A 17,946-nucleotide genomic window follows, 5' to 3' on the forward strand; every position below is an offset into this window, starting at 1 on the left:
TTCTAAGTAGATATTTCTCAACAGGAACTGAAATTATTGAACTCACGACTAGCACATAAGTATTACTGGTATTTGAATTGTTGGGATCAGTATATGTATATATATATATATGTCAGTTAGATTAACTTCCAGGGGTGAGGGTGGGGTTTCCGTACCATTTAAAACTCTTCTATACTTGTTGCAAGGGCGATTTCTTCTCTCTTCTTCCCCTACCAAAAATTTGACCCGTAATACAATGTAGTAGTTCACATATAAAAATGAAAATTAGATTAAGTAGTGCTTTTTCATTTATTTAGAAGTTTTCTTTGTTTATCTCAGTGAAAATGATTGCATTTGTGGGTTTTCATTTTTCTTTTAGGCTCAGTTTATGAACCTCTTAAAAGCATTAATCTTCCGAGACCTGATAATGAGACTCTTTGGGATAAACTGGATCATTATTACAGAATTGGTAAGCAAAATTTGAGGAAAATGTGTCCTTAGGTAGTTAACATTAGTATTTACCCTGCCTTCTATTGCATATATTATATGCATGATGATATTCTTTCATTGGGATGTTGGGATAGTGTCATTGCTGAGGCAGCTATATATTCCAATTGCATATTGATACTGGGACTATGAAAGAATTCCAGCAAGTCATCTGTCCCTTGAATAATTTTTAAAACCATCACCAATGTCCTCTGTGTCCTTTTAGCCCTCCTAAACATTACCAGATTTGAGAACTAGAGGCTGCTTCTTGATTACTACTTTACATAATGATTTTGTAGAAGTGTTCCTTCCTCATTTACCTATACTTGGTTCCCAAGTAGTCCTAAGGCTTTTGTATCTATTTCTAATTCACTGAGAGACACAAGATAACCTCAGGTTAGTATTACTAAAAAAAAAAAAAAAATGGTTCCCTATTTTATTTGTTATTGTTTTGCCAAAGGCAGCCTGGCAGATTCTGCTTTTGAATGTGAGTAATTGACTTGGAGATATGTATGCACGGGATTCCTCTTTGTTCATCAGACTCTAAGTTAGAAAAGCTTATTAATTTTTGCCAGTTTTCTTCTTGTGCTATTTATATGGACTTGTATGGAAAATAATATTAAATTAAATTAATTTATTTCCCCTAAGATAAGGGTTTTTTGTTGTTTGTGTTTAGCTCACGTAAAACCTTAATTCATGTTATTTTGGTCACAATTTTGGAATGTATTCTTATGTGGCCCTTCTATTATCATTGTAGCCATGACTAGATAAAGAAATTTAAATACCTTTCTAAAGAAATGCCAGTTGTTTACTTCAGACTATAAGGACTAATTCTTTGCTCGGGGAAAAATGATAAATATACTGGTATTCTGAAAAAAAATGGTAATGATAACATCAGTTTTGTCTGAGAAAAAGAAAAAGAAATTCTTTAAGTCTTTGAAGGAGAAGAGTGTTTTAGGTCCTTAAAAAATTGCTCTAAAAAAAGGTGGCATATGCCAATCTAGATTAATTAAATGTATTTTATGGAAAAACAAATTTATAGTTAGGAAAAAATAACTTTTAGGAAATGTAGTTTTGGTGGGTGTATATTTATATTTCAAGGCTCTTTTATAAAAGGTAATAAAGCATTAATTTCAGTTTTTTAAGTAAAATGTTCTCCAAATATTTATTTACTTATTTTCATGTCATAAGGATAAGATTTGATTTTGACATGTTACTGTATCTCCAGCCTGTATAATATAATATGTTATATTATATTATAAATATATACATATATATATAATATTAAAATAAAATGAATACATTCCTCTGAAGACAGGACACAAGTTAGTCATCAGTGGAAAATAAGATTTGGATTTAGCGATTAATGCCACTCTTTGTTGTACATTTGCTTTGTTTCCCTATTGAACTTGTTGTTGAAAATATCCTTCTTTTTTATTGGTCTTTTTTTCTTTTCTGTACCTGATGTTGCCTTACTACACTTATTGACATTAGGTAGGCTATGCTAAAAGATTTTTAATTGCTAATTAGCTGAGTTCTTTCCTCAAAAGTAGAAATACCCTTCCTTCAGGGTGGATTCCCACTTAAGTTGGAGTGATCTACATGAAGCAGTTTCTGCATGCTAAAAAATTGCATATTATAGGTAAATTCAGGAACAACAGAAATGTCAAAAGTAGAATGAGGAAACTAAAGATTAAGATCTTCAGCCCAAGGAAAATGGATGGCTGTACAATTCATTCTTTTTCTTGTGTTCCATTCCAGTCAAGTCAACATTGCTACTGTATCAAAGTCCAACCACAGGTCTCTTTCCCACTAAAACATGCGGTGATGATCAGAAGGCAAAAATCCATGACAGTCTGTATTGCGCTGCTGGGATCTGGGCTTTGGCTCTTGCATACAGGTAAGCTGGTGTGTGCGCTTCTAGTAACTTTAAGTCTGGATAATAGATTTTTGTTGGCCTAAGACAAATTGGGCAATTGTTGGGCTTTGCTGCTGATTTAATGTGTAATCTGTGAGCGCTCATATCTATCTAGGCCTCTAAATATTTAAGTTTTCTTAAGAGTTTATGCAAGACTAATTCTGACATTTTATGATTTTGTCACCAAAATTTTTTTCATCTCTAGATATTTAAGTCATCATTTGTTTTTGGCAGAATGATCTCCCCATTCTCCTTGACTTGGTTGCTTTCAATCAGGGGGACATGATGGCTGATCAAATTTTGCAGATGATAAAACTAGGGCCCAGGTAGTTAACAGATTTATCCAAAGTTACACAACTAGTTAATGATAGAGCAGGGCTGAGGCCCATTGCACCCCACCCCAGTTTAGAATTTTACCCCCTACAATTTCACTGAGGTATCATTTGTTAAATAAGGCTATAAGTCAAATAATTATTTTATAAAGTAAAAAAAAAAATCCCCGGGGCACCTGAGTGGCTCAGTGGATTAAGCCGCTGCCTTCGGCTCAGGTCATGATTTCAGTGTCCTGGGATTGAGCCCCGCATCTGGCTTTCTGCTCAGCAGGGAGCCTGCTTTCCTTCGTCTCTCTCTCTGCCTACTTGTGATCTCTCTCTCTGTCAAATAAATGAATAAAATCTTTTAAAAAAAAAATCCCTTCACAATATAAAATATATTCTTACTTTATTTTGTTATATATGGAAAACATCCAATGTGTGTCCTGATTCATAGTCTATAGTAATACATTTTAACTGTTATTAAGATTAGGTTTCTGAATATTAATTATCTGGAGGTGAGACATATGCATATACTTTTTAAATTATGTTTAGTTAGCCACCATATACTACATCATTAGTTTCTGATTTAGTGTTCAGTAGTATATTAGTTGCATACAGCACCCAGTGCTCATTACATCATGACCCCTCCTTAATTACCCATCCTCCCACCCTAGTCCCTTCCAAAACCCTCAGTTTATTTCCCAGAATCCATAGTCTCTCATGGTTAGTCTCCCTCTCTGATTTCTCCCATTCAGTTTCCCCTTCTTTCTTTTATGGCCCTCTGTGCTATTCCTTATGTTCCACATATGAGTGAAATAATATAATTGTCTTTCTCTGATTGACTTATTTCACTTAGCATAATACCCTCTAGTCATTTCCATGTTGTTGCAAATGATACATATTCATCCTTTCTGATGGCTGAGTAATAGTCCATTGTATTATATGAACTGTATATTCTTTTTATTTTTTTAAGTTTTTTTATTTTTTAAAGATTTTGTTTATTTGACAGAGACACAGTGAGTGAAGGAACACAAGCTAGGGGAGTGGGAAAGAGAGAAGCAGGCCTTCCACTGCTCAGGGAGCCTGGTGCGGGGCTCAATCCCAGTATCCTGGGCCTGATGCTTAACAATTGAGCCACCCAGACTCCCTGAACCATATCTTCTTTATCCATTCATCTGTTGAAGAGCATGTCAGCTCCTTCCACAATTTGGCTACTGTGGACACTATGAACATTGGGGTGCATTTGCCCCTTGTTTTCACAACATCTGTGGGGTAAATACCTAGTAGTGCAATTGCTAGGTCAGTGGGTAGCTCGTTTTTCCCTTTTTAAGGAACCTCCATACTGTTTTCCAAAGTGGTTTAACATCTTGCATTCCCACCAATAGTGTAAGAGGGTTCCCCTTTCTCCACATCCTTGCCAACATTTGTTGTTTCCTGCCTTGTTATTTTTTGCATTCTAACTATTGTATGGTGGTATCTCATTGTGGTTTTGATTTGGATTTCCTGATGTTGAAAATTTTTTCATGTGTCTGATAGCCATTGCTATTTCTTCTTTGGAGAAGTATTTGTTCATGTCTTCTGCCCATTTCTTGATGGGATTATTTGATAATTTTGGTGTTGAGTTTGAGAAATTCTTTTTTTTTTTTTTTTAAAGATTTATATATTTATTTATTTGACAGCAATAGAGATCACAAGTAGGCAGAAAGGCAGGCAGAGAGGCGGAAGCAGGCTCCCTGCCAAGCAGAGAGCCTGATGCAGGACTTAATCCCAGGACCCAGACATCATGATCTGAGCCAAAGGCAGAGTCTTAAACCACTGAACCACCCAGGCGCCCCGAGAAGTTCTTTATACATCTTGGATACCAGCCCGTTCTCTGTAATGTCATCTGCAAATATCTTCTCCCATTCCGTGGACTGCCTTAGTTTTGTTAATTGTTTCATGTACAGAAGCTTTTAATCTTGATGAAGTCCCAAAAGTTCATTATTACTTTTGTTGCCCTTGCCTTTGAAGATGTTCTTGAAAGAATTTCCTTGGCCATTGTCAAAGAGGTTACCACCTATGTTCTCTGGGATTTTGATGGATTCCTATCTCACACTGAGGTCTTTCATCCATTTTGAGTTTATCTCGTGGATGGTATATGAGAGTGGTCCAGTTTCATTCTTCTCTATGGAGCCCTCTAATTTTCTGAGCACCATTTATTGAAGAGACTGTCTTTTTCCATTGGATACTCTTTCCTGACCGTTAGTTAAGGGTCCATTTCTGAGCTCTCTAGTCCATTCCATTGATCTGTGTGTCTGTTTTTGTGCAGTCCCGTGCTGTCTTGATGAGCACAGCTTTGTAACATAGCTTAAAGTCAGGCACTGTGATGCCCTCAGCTTTGGCTTTCTTATTCGACATTTCCCTGGCACTTTGGGGTCTTTTCTGGCTCCATTCAAATTTTAGGATTGTTTTTTCCAGCTCTGTGAAAAATGTCAATGGTCTTTTGACAGGGATTCCATTGAAAGTGTAGATGGTTCTGGACAGCATAAACATTTCCACAATGTTTATTCTTCCAATCCATGAGCACGGAATATTTTTCCATCTCTTTGTGTCTTCCTCAGTTTCTTTCGTAAGTGTTCAGTGGTTTCTAGAATGTAGATCTTTTAACTTTGGTTAGTTTTATTCTTAGGTATCTTGGTCTTTGGTGCAGTTGTAAGCCGAATTTATTCCTGGTCGTATTGTTAGTGTATAGGAAAGTGACAGATTTCTGTGCATTGATTTTGTATCCTGCTACGTTGTTGATTTGCTTTATGAGTTCTAGTGATTTGGAGGTGGAGTCTTTTGGGTTTTCCACATAAAGTATTATGTCTTCTATGAAGAGTGAGAGTTTGACTTCCTTGCTAATTTGAATGCCTTTTATTTCTTTTTGTTGTCTGATTGCTGAGGCTAGGACTTCTACTACTATGTTGAACAATAGTGGTGAGATTGGGTATCCCTGCCCTATTCCTGACATTAAGGGAAAAGCTCCCAGTTTTTCCCCAGTGAGAATGCTATTTGTTGTGTGCTTTTCATAGATGGCTTTTATGAGATTGAGGTATGTTCCCTCTAACCCTCCATTGTGAAGAGTTTTTAATCAAGAAAGGATGCTGTATTTTGTCAAATGCTTTTTCTACCTCAATTGAGAGGATCATATGGTCCTTGTTTCCTCTTTTGTTGATGTGATCTGCGATTGTTGAATCTCCCTTGCATGCCAGGAATAAATCCCACCCTGTGGTAGTGAATAATCCTTTTTTCTTTTCTTTTCTTTAAAGATTTTATTTATTTATTTGACAGAGAGATCACAAGTAGGCAGAGAGGCAGGCAGAAAGAGAGCTGAGCAGAGAGCCTGATGTGGGGCTCGATCCCAGGACCCTGAGATCATGACCTGAGCCGAGGGCAGAGGCTTGACCCACTGAGCCACCCAGGCACCCATGAATAATTTTTTTAATGTACTGTTGGATCCTTTTGACTAGGAACTTGGTGAGTATTTTGGCATCCATCCATGTTCATCGGGGATTTTGCTCGGCAATTCTCCTTTTATTTGGGGGTCTTTGCCTGGCTTGGGGACCAGGGTAATGCTGGCTTCACAGAAACAGTTTGGACATTTTTCTTCCATTTCTATTTTTTGAAACACCTGCAGTAGAATAGGTATTATCTCTTTAAATGTTTGGTAGAATTCCCCAGGGAAGCCACCTGGCCCCGGACTCTTGTTTTTGGGGAGTCTTTTGATAACTGTTTCAATTTCCTTGCTGGTTATTGGTCTGTTCTGATTGTCTATTTTTTCCTGTTTCAGTCCTGATAGATTATAAGTTTCCAGGAATGCATCCATTTCTTCCAAATTACTTAGCTTGTTGGCATATAACTGCTAATAATAAGTGCTAATAACTGTCTCTGTTTTCTTGGTATTGGTCGTGATTTCTCCCCTTTTGTTCCTGATTTTATTGATTTGGGTCCTTTCCCTTTTGTTTTGGTTAAGTCTGGCCAGAGGTTTATGGACCTTATTAATTCTTTCAAAGAACTAGCTTCTAGTTTTGTTGATCTGTTCTACTGTTTTTCTGGTTTCTATTTCATTGATCTCTGCTCTAATCTTTATTATTTCTCTTTTCCTGCTTGCTTTAGGTTTTATTTGCTGCTCTTTGTACAGCTCCTTTAGGTCTAAGGTTAGCTGTGCATTTAGGACTTTTCTACTTTTTTGAGAGAGGCTTGGATGGCTATGTATTTCCCCTTTAGGACTGCCTTTGCAGTATTCCATCGGTTTTGGACCAATGTGTTTTCATTCTCATTAGTTTCCATGAATTGTTTAAGTTCTTTTTAAACTTCCTGCTTGACTTGTTCATTCTATAGCGGGATGCTCTTTAACTTCCAAGTGTTTGAATTCCTTCCAAATTATTTCTCGTGATTGAGTTCCAGTTTCAAAACATTTTGGTCTGAAAATATGTAGGGAATAATCTCAGTCTTGAGAAAAATGAGTATTCTGTTGTTTCAGGGGGAAATGTTCTGTATATATCTACAAAGTCCACCTAGTCCAATGTGTCATTTAGAGCTCTTGTTTCTTTGTTGATCTTTGGTTTAGACTATCTGGCCATTGCTGAGAGTGGAGTGTTGAGATCTCCTATTAGTATAGTATTATCAATATGACTATTTGGGTGAAGAGTTGGTTTATGTAGTTGGTTGCTCCCATGTTGGGGGCATAGGTATTTACAACTGTTGGATTTTCTTGTTGGATAGGCCCTTTAAGTATGATATAGTGTCCCTCAACATCTCTTACAACAGTCTTTGGTTTAAAATCCAATTTGTCTGATACAAGAATTGCACCCCAGCTTCCTTTTGATGTCCGTTGGCATGATAAATCGTTCTCCATCCCCTCACTTTCAATCTGGAGGTGTCTTTAGTTTCAAAATGAGTCTCTTGTAGACAGCATGTGAGTGGGTTCTGTCTTTGTACCAGTGTGCAACCCTGTGCTGTTTCATGGAAGCATTGAGGCCCTTCATGTTGAGAATAACTATTGAAGGGCATGAATTTAGTGCCATTGTAGTGCCTGTAAAGTCCCTATTTCTATAGATCATCTCTGTAGATTTCTGGTCTAAAATACTCTTGGGGTCTTTCTTCTTTTATCGAATCCCCCTTAATATTTCTTTCATGGCTGGCTTGGTGGTCACATATTCTTTCAGTTTCTGCCAGTCCTGGAAGCTCTTTGTCTTGCCATCTGTTCTGTGTGACAGCCTTGCTGGATAAAGTATTCTTGCCTGCATTTTCTTCTCATTTAGTACTCTTAATATACCTTGTCAGACCTTTCTGGCTTACCAGGTCTCTGGACAGGTCTGACATTATTCTGATGTTCTTCCCTTTGTATTTAAGAATTCTCTTCCCCCTTGCTACTCTCAGGATAGCTTCCTTGGCTCTAAGATTTGCAAGCTTCATTATTATATGCCGGGATGTTGGTCTGTTTTTATTTATATTGGGAGGTGTCCTCTCTGCCTCTCTGTCAGGAATACTTGTTTCCTTCCTTAGATTAGGATGTTCTAAGCTATGATTTCCTCAAATATACCTGTTAGTCCTCCCTCTCTCTCCTACCCCTCCAAGATCCCAATAATTCTGACATTGGAACCTTGCATTGTGTCGCTGATCTCTCTAAGTCTGTTCTCATGGGTTTCTATCTTCCCTTCTTTCAGCTTATCTTGTAGATCAGTAATACATTCTTTTGTTTCATTTACCCTGGCTGTTAGAGCATCCAATTTTGACTGTATCTCATTTATAGCATTTTTAAGTTCAGCCTGATTAGATCTCATTTCTGCCCTTAGAGATTCTGTATTGTCACTAATGCTTTTCTAAAGCCTAGCTATTGACTTTATAATTGCTATCCTGAATTCTACCTCTTATATCCATGTCCATTAGAACTGTGGCAGAGGACATCGTCTCTGGTTCTTATTTTTGTTGGGATTCCATTCCTGTTGAGGGATGGTTGAGGGAATGTCAGAGTCCAAAATATCAAATGTGAACCAAGCAAGATGCACCCTCAGAAAATCTAGAGTGGTTGGAAGCCACCACCGAAAGAAGCAAAGCCAAGGTGAAACACAAGAGTAAAAATTTTAAAATAAAAAATTTAAAACAAAAAATTTTTAAAAGGCAGGGGTGGGAACAAAAAAAAGGCAGGGGTGAGATAAAGTAAAGGGGGCTGTAATCTCTCAGTGTGAACAGTGTAGGTTGTTCCAGTGTTCCTGGGTGTATTTTGGTCTGTTTGTTAGAGGACACTGCTTACCAAAATTACTGGGAAAGTAAAACTTGTGTATATATAAAGGTAATACTGATTAGGGAAAAAGGACTGCAATGAAGCATATAGTGATAAAAAAATACATAGGTGTGAAAAAGTACAAGTTAAAAAGCTATTATGAAATATAAGTTGATATATTAAACATCTAGTTATAATGAGAATAAGGTCAAAAAAATTCAGAAGAAGCATAAAAGAAGGAATAAAAAGAAAAAGAGATTTGGTTCTGAAAAATAACAAGCTGTGAGACAACGCTTGGAGCCCTATATAGTAGTTTCTCCTGGTGTAGGGATTTTACATTTTTATTGGGATTCTAGGGCTGTCGTCCTCTTACTCTTCCAGACTTTCTTCTTGGGGAGAAGCCTGCCACACTGTTTCTCACACAACCCTGCTTGGGCAGAGGTACCCTGCTCCCTGTCAGAGGGATGGGCTCAGTGGAAACGGGTCTTTGTGCTTTCGTTCTCTGACTGACAGAAGAGCTTACACAGTTAATTGTAGAGAGGAGGCCACATCAAAAAGAGTGGGAAGGGCAGTGACATGGGTGGGAGTCAAACCCCCTTTGAGACTAACCACAAAGGAGAGGGATACCATAACCACAGAGAAGTGAGAGGATCAGACTCCATACCAGGTACTCCAGGCACAGGGGACCCTCACTGGCAAGATGAGTCCCTATAACACTGGGCTTAGATAAATGTATGGGGCTTAACTTCAGGAGTTTTTACAATTAGCAGGGTTCCGTTCTTACATTAAAAAATAGTACATTTTGCTGTAGGATAACTGGTATGTGATAGGAAACTGAGCTCCTGCCTTTAAAGAGTCAACATAAGGGGCGCCTGGGTGGCTCAGTGGGTTAAAGCCTCTGCCTTCGGCTCAGGTCATGATCCCAGGGTCCTGGGACTGAGCTCCTCACTGAGCTCTCTGCTCAGCAGCGAGCCTGCTTCCTCCTCTCTCTCTGCCTGCCTCTCTGCCTACTTGTGATCTCTGTCTGTCAAATAAATAAACAAAATCTTAAAAAAAAAAAAAAGAAAAGAAAAGAAAGAGCCAGCAAAAGTAACATGGTTGAGATACAGCAAAGAAGGAACAGTTGTAAAAAGTTTTGGCATGTCCATAAAGGAGATTTATTTATTAATATCAGAATAAGTGCTAGAGGTGCAGGATCTTTAGGAGACTTCTCCAAGATCAAAAGAGGTGGCAAGTGCCATTTCTTTCCCCCTACACAGCTTAGAACGTGGGACACTTGTAGAACCAGCAAAAATACTCTCCACTTATCTTGCTAGCTCCAAGTGCCCTGACCTTGTGTTCTCCTGGACATCTGTTCCATCCAACCAGGTCCATTTGTCAGGAATATCTCCAGAGTACCTCCTGCCACAAAATACTCTACAAGTACTTCTGGGAGAGACTCCTACCATTTTACAGTGACTCCTGCCCTGGGGAGTGGGAAAAGATAATCACATACCCTAGTAAGTCCATAGTTCCAGCAGCTGAACTTTATAGCTAGCAGCTCAGAGATAGTGCCTTGCCAATCAGTGTTATTGCAGTCTTGGCAAACAGATTGGGGCCAGGTATTCTGGTTTTACAGTCAGCACTAACTACTAACAAAAACCTGTCGGGACAAGAAAAGTAGGTCAGTGTGACCTCACACAGGTCAGTGTGACCAGCCCCAGCAGGTTGGCTGAGGGCAACCATCTGGTTTGATAGATGACACTATTGCAATACAACCCCAAATGCAACTGCAAACTGGCCCCTTAACAATACGGAGGCAAAACCCTACTTGGTGTATTAACAACAGGCAAAATAGGCCATTGCATCTCATAGGACTGAAGGCAAATACAGCTCAGCCATAATAGTAGGTTGCATACAACTCACATGGGAGACACCACTAAATGATGTGTCTGGTTTTGGTGAATAGAGAGCATTGTGTTATAGGGCACTACAGGACCTTGTCTTCATAAGGCCACTACTTTCAAGAGCAGGTGATGTAGCTGGCTTTTCTAATACATGGAAACAACCAGTTAGACAAAATGAGATAGAAAAATATAACCCAATTGGAAGGACAGGACAAAACCACAACAAAAGAGCTAAATGAAATGGAAATAAGCAATATGTCTGATAAAGAATTCAAAGTAATGGTCATAAAGATACTCACTGGCCTTGAGAAAAGAATGGAGGCTTTCAGTGAGGCCTCCAACAAAAAGAAAATGTAAAAAAGAACCAGTCAGAAATGAAGAAGTCAATAAATGAAATAAAAAATACACTGAAGGGAATCAATATAAGGATAGAGGTGGCAGAAGAATGTGATGATCAACTTGGAAGACGGTAAAGGAAAGCAACTTGGCTGAATAGCAGAAAGAAAAAAAGTACAATAAAAAGTTGTAATAAACAATTTCAGCAATATGATCACATGTAATAATGGTCACCTTATAGGGATCCTAGGAGGTAGAAAATTTATTTGAAGAAATAAAATGAAAAACTTCCCAAATCTAGGGAAGGAAACACATGCATATTTGGAAATCACAGAGAGCCCCCAATGAAATTAACCTAAGGAGGTCCATACCAAGCCACATAATAAAAATGGTAAAAAGTAATGACCAAGAATTTGGTCAGTAGAGAAAAGGCAGTAAGAGAAAATAAAACAGTTACAAATAAGGAAACCTCATAAGGCTATCAGCTGATTTTTTCAACAGAAATTTTGTAGGCCAGAGGAGAGTGACATGGAAGGAAAAACCTGCAAGCAAGAATATGCTCCCTAATAAAGTTATAATTCAGTATTGGAGGAGAGTGAGTTTTCTAGAAAAAAAGTTAAAGGAGTTTATCCCCACTAAACCAGCCTTCTAGAAGTCATTAAAAGGAGTTCTTTGAGTCGAAAGAAAAGGCCATACTCAAAGGTAAGAAAATTATGAAAGGAAAAAAATTCACAGGCAAATGCAAACATGAGAAAACTAGATTAATCACTTATTAAACCAGTACAGAGGCTAAAGTTAGAGAGCAATAAAGTCAATTGTATCTATAAAAATCAGTCAAGAGATTCACAAAATAAAAGGATGTTATGTATGACATCATATACATGAAACATGGGGAGGAGGGAGTTAAAATTCAGTGCTTTTCGAATGGATTTAAAAGTAAGTGACCATCAACTTAATATAGACTGTTGTATGCATTAGATGTTATATGTGAACCTAATGGTAACCACAAATCAAAAACTTATAATAGATACACAGAAAATAAAGAGGAAGAAATCCAAGCATAAAACTCAAGAGGAAGAGAAGAAGAAAGGAAAAGAGAAGAGCTACAAAAACAAGCATAATATAAGTAACAAAATGGCAATAAATATATACCTGTCCATAAAGTACTTTAAATGTAAATGGACTAAATGCTTCCATCAAAATACATAGTGCAACTGAATGGATAAAAAAGCAGGACCATTATCTGTATGCTACCTCTAAGAGACCCATATCAGACCTAAAGACACATGTAAATTGATTTTGTAGATAGAGAAAAACATTTATCATGCAAATGCAAGCAAAAAGAAAGCTAGTTTAGCAATACTTGTATCAGACAAAATAGACTTTAAAACAAAGACTATAACAAGAGACAAAGAGATCATAATGATGAAGCGAACAATCCAACAAGAGGGTATAACAATTGTAACTATTTATATACCCAACATGGGAGCACCTAAATACATAAACTATAATATAGACAAATGGATAAACTGATGGGAATACAATAATAGTGGGTGACATTAATACACTAGCTACATCAATGTAGATCATTTGGACAGAAAATCAGCAAGGAAAGAGTGTCCTCGGATTACACATTGGATCAGATGGGCTTAACATATTCAGAACATTCCATCCAAATTAAGTGGGATACACATTCTTTTCCAATGCGCCTGGCATAGTCTCCAGGTGATATCACATGTTAGATCACCAAAGAAATCTCAATAAATTCAAAAAGACTAAAATAATGTTATGCATCTTTTATGACCAAAACAGTATGAAACCAGGAAGTAATAACAAAAACAAAATCTGTAAGGGACACAAATACATGAAGATAAACTAACAGTCTACTAAACAATGAATGGGTCATCTGACAAAATCAAAAACTACATGCAACAAATGAAAATGAAAACATGAGGTGACACAAATACATGAAGACAAAATAACATTGTACTAAACAATGAATGGCTCATCCATCAAATGAAATAAAAAACTACATGTAAGCAAATGAAAATGAAAACACAGGTTGTCTGGGTGGGTCAGTCAGTTAAGCATCTGACTCTTGGTTTTGACTTAGGTCGTGATCTCAGGGTTGTGAGGTCAAGTCCTCTGTACTCTGTGTGGAATTTGATTCTCTCTCCTTCCTCTGCCCTCCTGTTCATGATGTCTCTCTCTCAAATAAATAAATCTTTAAAAAAAAAATGAAAACACAATAGTCCAAAATTCGGGGGATACAGCAAAATCTGTTCTAACAGGGGCAAAACCTCAAGAAAAATTTCCAATAAACAACCTAATCTTAACAGCTAAAGGAGCTAGAAAATGAAGAACAAAGTTAGTAAAGATTAGAGTAGAAATAAATGAAATAGAGACTAAAAAACAGTATATTAATGAAACCAAAAGGTGGTTCTTTATAAATCTCAATGAAGTAGGTAAGCCTTTAGCCAGACTTCAATAAATAAATAAATGAATAAATAAGGAGAGGACTCAAAATAAAAAATGAAGTAGAAGTAATAATAATACAGAAATACAGTGGATTATAAAAGAATATTATGAAAAACCATATGCCAACAAATTGAACAACCTGGAAGAAGTGGAAAATTCTTAAAAACATAAAACCTAACAAAACTGAAGCAGGAAGAATTAGAAAATTTGAACAGACCAATTACTAGCAATGAAATGGACTCAGTAATAATAAAAAAAAAAAAAACTCCCAACAGTAAAAGTCCAGGACCAGAGCACTTCCAAGGATGAATTCTACCAGATATTTAAAGAAGAGTTAATACTTATTCTTCTCAACTATTCAAAAAAGTAGAAAATGAAGGAAAGCTTCCAAATTCATTCTATGAGGTCAGCAGTACCCTAATATCAAGCCATATAAGACACTGGAATAAAATTACAGGTCACTATCTCTAATGAGCACAGATGCAGGGATTCTTAAGAAAATGCTAGTAAACTGAATCCAACTACATATTAAAATAAATTAACGATCAAGTGGGATTTTTTTCAGGGATACAAGGGTGGTTCAATATTTGCAAATCAATGAATGTGATATAATCAACAAGAGAATGGATAGAAACATGATCATCTCAATAGATGTGGAAAAAGCATTTGATGAAGTACATTATCCATTCATGATAAAAGCTCTCAACAAAGTAGTTTTAGAGGGAACATACTTCAGTATAATAAAGGCCATATATGAAAAATCTGCAGTTAATATTATACTCAGTGGTGAAAAACAGAGCTTTTTCTCTCAGATCATGAACAAGACATGTATGTCCACTCTCACTACTTTAATCAATATAGTACTGGAAGTCCTAGCCACAGCAATTAGTCAAGAAAAAGAATGAAAAGTATCCAATTGGAAAAAAAAGAAGTAATACTTTAACTATTTGTAGATGAGAGGCTATATATAGGAAACAGAAACTATTAAAGCTTTACCAAGTAACCCCTAGAACTGATAAATGAATTCAGTAAAGTCTGAGAATACACAATTAATATACAAAAACCTTTTGGCTGCTATACTCTAATAATGAAGTACCACATGAGAAATTAAGGACCTGTCCCAATTACATTTGCACAGGGAAGAATAAAATTACTAGTAGTAAACATAACCAAGGAGATGAATGACCTATACTCCAAACACTATAACTTCTGAACATAAGTGAAGATGATACAAATAAAAAAATATTCCATGCTCATGGATTAGGCGAACTGATATTGTTAAAATGTTCATACTACCCAGAGCATCTACAGATTTGATGCAATTACTATTAGAGTACCAACCACATTTATCACAGAACTAGAACAAATAATCCTGAAATTTGTATGGAGTCACAAAAGACCCCAAATAGTCAAGCGATCTAGGGAAGGAAGAACAAGTTGAGAGTATCACTATAGCAGAGTTCCAGATAGAGAACAAAGCAGAATAATCAAAACAGTATGGTACTATCACAACAGTAGTCACATAGATCAGTGGAACAGAATTGAAAGACCAGAAATAAACCCACATTTGTATGGTCAATTAATTCTGCAACAAAGGAGACAATAGTGTACAGTCGGGAAAAGACAGTCTTTTCAGTAAATGGTGCTGGGAAAACTGGACAGCTACATGCAAAAGAATGAAAACTGTACCAGTTTCTTACACCATACACACACACACACACACAAGAAATGGATTAAAGACCTAAGTGTGAGACCTGAAACCATAAAATTTCTAGAAGAAAACGTAGGCAACAAGTTTTTTAAAAATGACCATAGCAACATTTTTCTAGTTATATCTCCTCAGGAGAACCAAAACGAAATTAAACTATTGGGACTATACCAAAATAAAAAGAATGTGCACAGCAAAGGAAACCAGCAGCAATGCAAAAAGGCAACCTAGTGATTGGGACAACATCTTTGCAAGCGATATATTTGAGAAGGAGTTAATATCCAAAATATATAAAGAACTTAAAACACTCAACACAAAAAACCCCAAATAGTTCAATTAAAAAGTGGGCAGAGGATCAGTATGTCCAGTGACATACTGGCTAACAGGTATATGAAAAGAAGGGCGTCATCACTAATCATTAGGGCAATGCAAATTAAAACCACAATGAGATATTACTTTACACCTCTCAAAATCTAATATAAAAAACAAGAAATTATAAGCATTGGAGGATGTGCATAAAAAAAAAATCCCTTGTGTGCTGTTGGTATGAATGCAAATTGGTTTAACCTCTGTGGAAAACATGGAAGTTCCTCAAAAATGTTAACTAGAATTACCATATCATTCAGCAGTTCCTCTATTTGGTATTTATCCAAAGAAATTGACAACACTGGTTCAACAAGATATGTACCCCAATGTTTATTGTAACATTTGCAATGTCGTAGATACAAACAATATCATTGTTTCCATGCCTAGAAACATCCCAAGTGTCCATTCATTGATGAATGGATAAAGAAGATATATTATGTGTGTGACACACACACACACACACATACACACACAGAGAAACTCACACTGGAATATTACCCAGTCCCAAAAAAGAATGAAATTTTGCTATTTACAACAACATGGAGGGATATAAAGGGTATAATGCAAAGTAAAATAAATTGGAGGAAGATAAGTTCCATATGATTTACTTATGTGGAATTAAGAAACAAAACAAATGGACAAAGAAGAAAAGAGGCAAGCCAAAAAAGACCCACAACAAAACAAAACAAAAACCACACTTTAAAATGCAGATAGCGAATTGGTGGTTGCCAGATGGGTAGAATAGATAAAGGAGATCAAGAGTACACTTATCTTGATGAGCCCTGGGTAACATTTGTTGTTAAATCATTATATTGTATTCCTGAAACTAATGTAACACTATATGTTAATTATACTTCATTTAAAAAATGAAAAAAAAAGGAAAAAAATGTTATATTAGTCAACAAAAAATAAACATGAAATTCAAATCCAATCCTTGATTGGATCATGCATTAGAAATAAATCCTAGGGGAGCCTGGGTGGCTCAGTGGGTTAAAGCCTCTGCCTTCAGCTCAGGTCATGATCCCAGGGTCCTGGGATCAAGCCCTGCATCAGGCTTTCTGCTCAGTGGAGAGACTGCTTCCTGCCCCTCTCTGCCTACCTCTCTGCCTATTTGTGATCTCTGTCTGTCAAATAAATAAATAAAATCTTAAAAAACAAAACAACCAAAAGTATAAATCCTAGAAGGTATATTTTGAGTATAATTGGATAGATTTGTTATAGTATATATATTAGATAATTTACTAGCAATATTTAATTCCTTGGATATAATGATAATATTGTTCTAAAGGTGAATGTCTTTGAAGACAAATTTTTGAAGTGTCTGAAGGTGGTGATTTTTGTAGTTTCAAAAAGTAGAAAAATTATAGAGAATGCAAGCTAATTTTAGTAATTGGGGAATCCAGGTGAAGATTAAAATGTTTATTCATTATAACATTCTTTTCATTTTTCTATGGACCTGAAATATTTCTGAATAAAATTTTTGGGGAATTTTGCTTGAAAAAATATAATATATAGGCCTTTTCCCAGAAATCTTCAAATATTTGATAGAGAATTTCAAGTCCTTTCTTTGTGGGCATACTCTATGTACTAACTCCCTGGATAATTATCTTCTTATATATGTAAAGCATTACATTTTTTTTTTTTTAATTACTAGCAAGGGAATTGTTTCCCTTTTGGAGAAATGCAAGAGTACTTATCACAGAATTATTTAAGTCCTTTTTACTTTTGCAACATTAAATCATGAAAGGATTTGTTTAGAGAATTTCCATGTTAAATTAATAGACTTTTTTTTTAAATTATTAGATGTTTCTAATTCTCCTTGTTAATGGTAGTGAAGTCATACAGATTACATTAGGGAGAATTCTTAAAAAATTAAGCTGTCAATATTTTTTTTCAGAAACTTTTATTTACCTTTTTTTATTAATGAATGCATAATATAAAATTATTAATTTTTTAAAATTGTGAGTAATTTGATTTTTCTCATTGCATTGGTTTTCAGTCTTATTAACAATCTCTTGAAACCTCGTATCTGTTTGGATTTGTTTCTGTGTGTGTGTTTGTGTGTGTGTGTAGTGAGTGCTTAAAAAGATTTTATGCACATTTATATTTTACATGCATGTAAGAATATAATTGGTGTTATTTAATTAATCAGATATGGTCATTATTTTGTTTTTAGAGACAACAAGATGATTTCTTTGCAAAAATACACTTTAATTTTTTGAATATAG

At 36.0% G+C, this 17,946-nt stretch overlaps 1 protein-coding gene across 1 annotated transcript in view; it reads left to right on the top strand.

Annotated features, from left to right (window-relative positions):
- The window catches only part of PHKB (phosphorylase kinase regulatory subunit beta), a 230,275-nt gene that overhangs the window by 32,933 nt on the left and 179,396 nt on the right, over positions 1-17,946 (top strand). Inside the window, exons 3-4 of the mRNA XM_059381622.1 lie at positions 359-448; positions 2,227-2,365. Of these exons, the coding sequence (XP_059237605.1) occupies positions 359-448; positions 2,227-2,365 (229 nt within the window). The remainder of the gene's footprint in view (positions 1-358; positions 449-2,226; positions 2,366-17,946) is intronic.

Source organism: Mustela nigripes, chromosome 17, assembly GCF_022355385.1.
Source record: "Mustela nigripes isolate SB6536 chromosome 17, MUSNIG.SB6536, whole genome shotgun sequence".
In the NCBI taxonomy this organism is placed as follows: Eukaryota; Metazoa; Chordata; class Mammalia; order Carnivora; family Mustelidae; genus Mustela; species Mustela nigripes.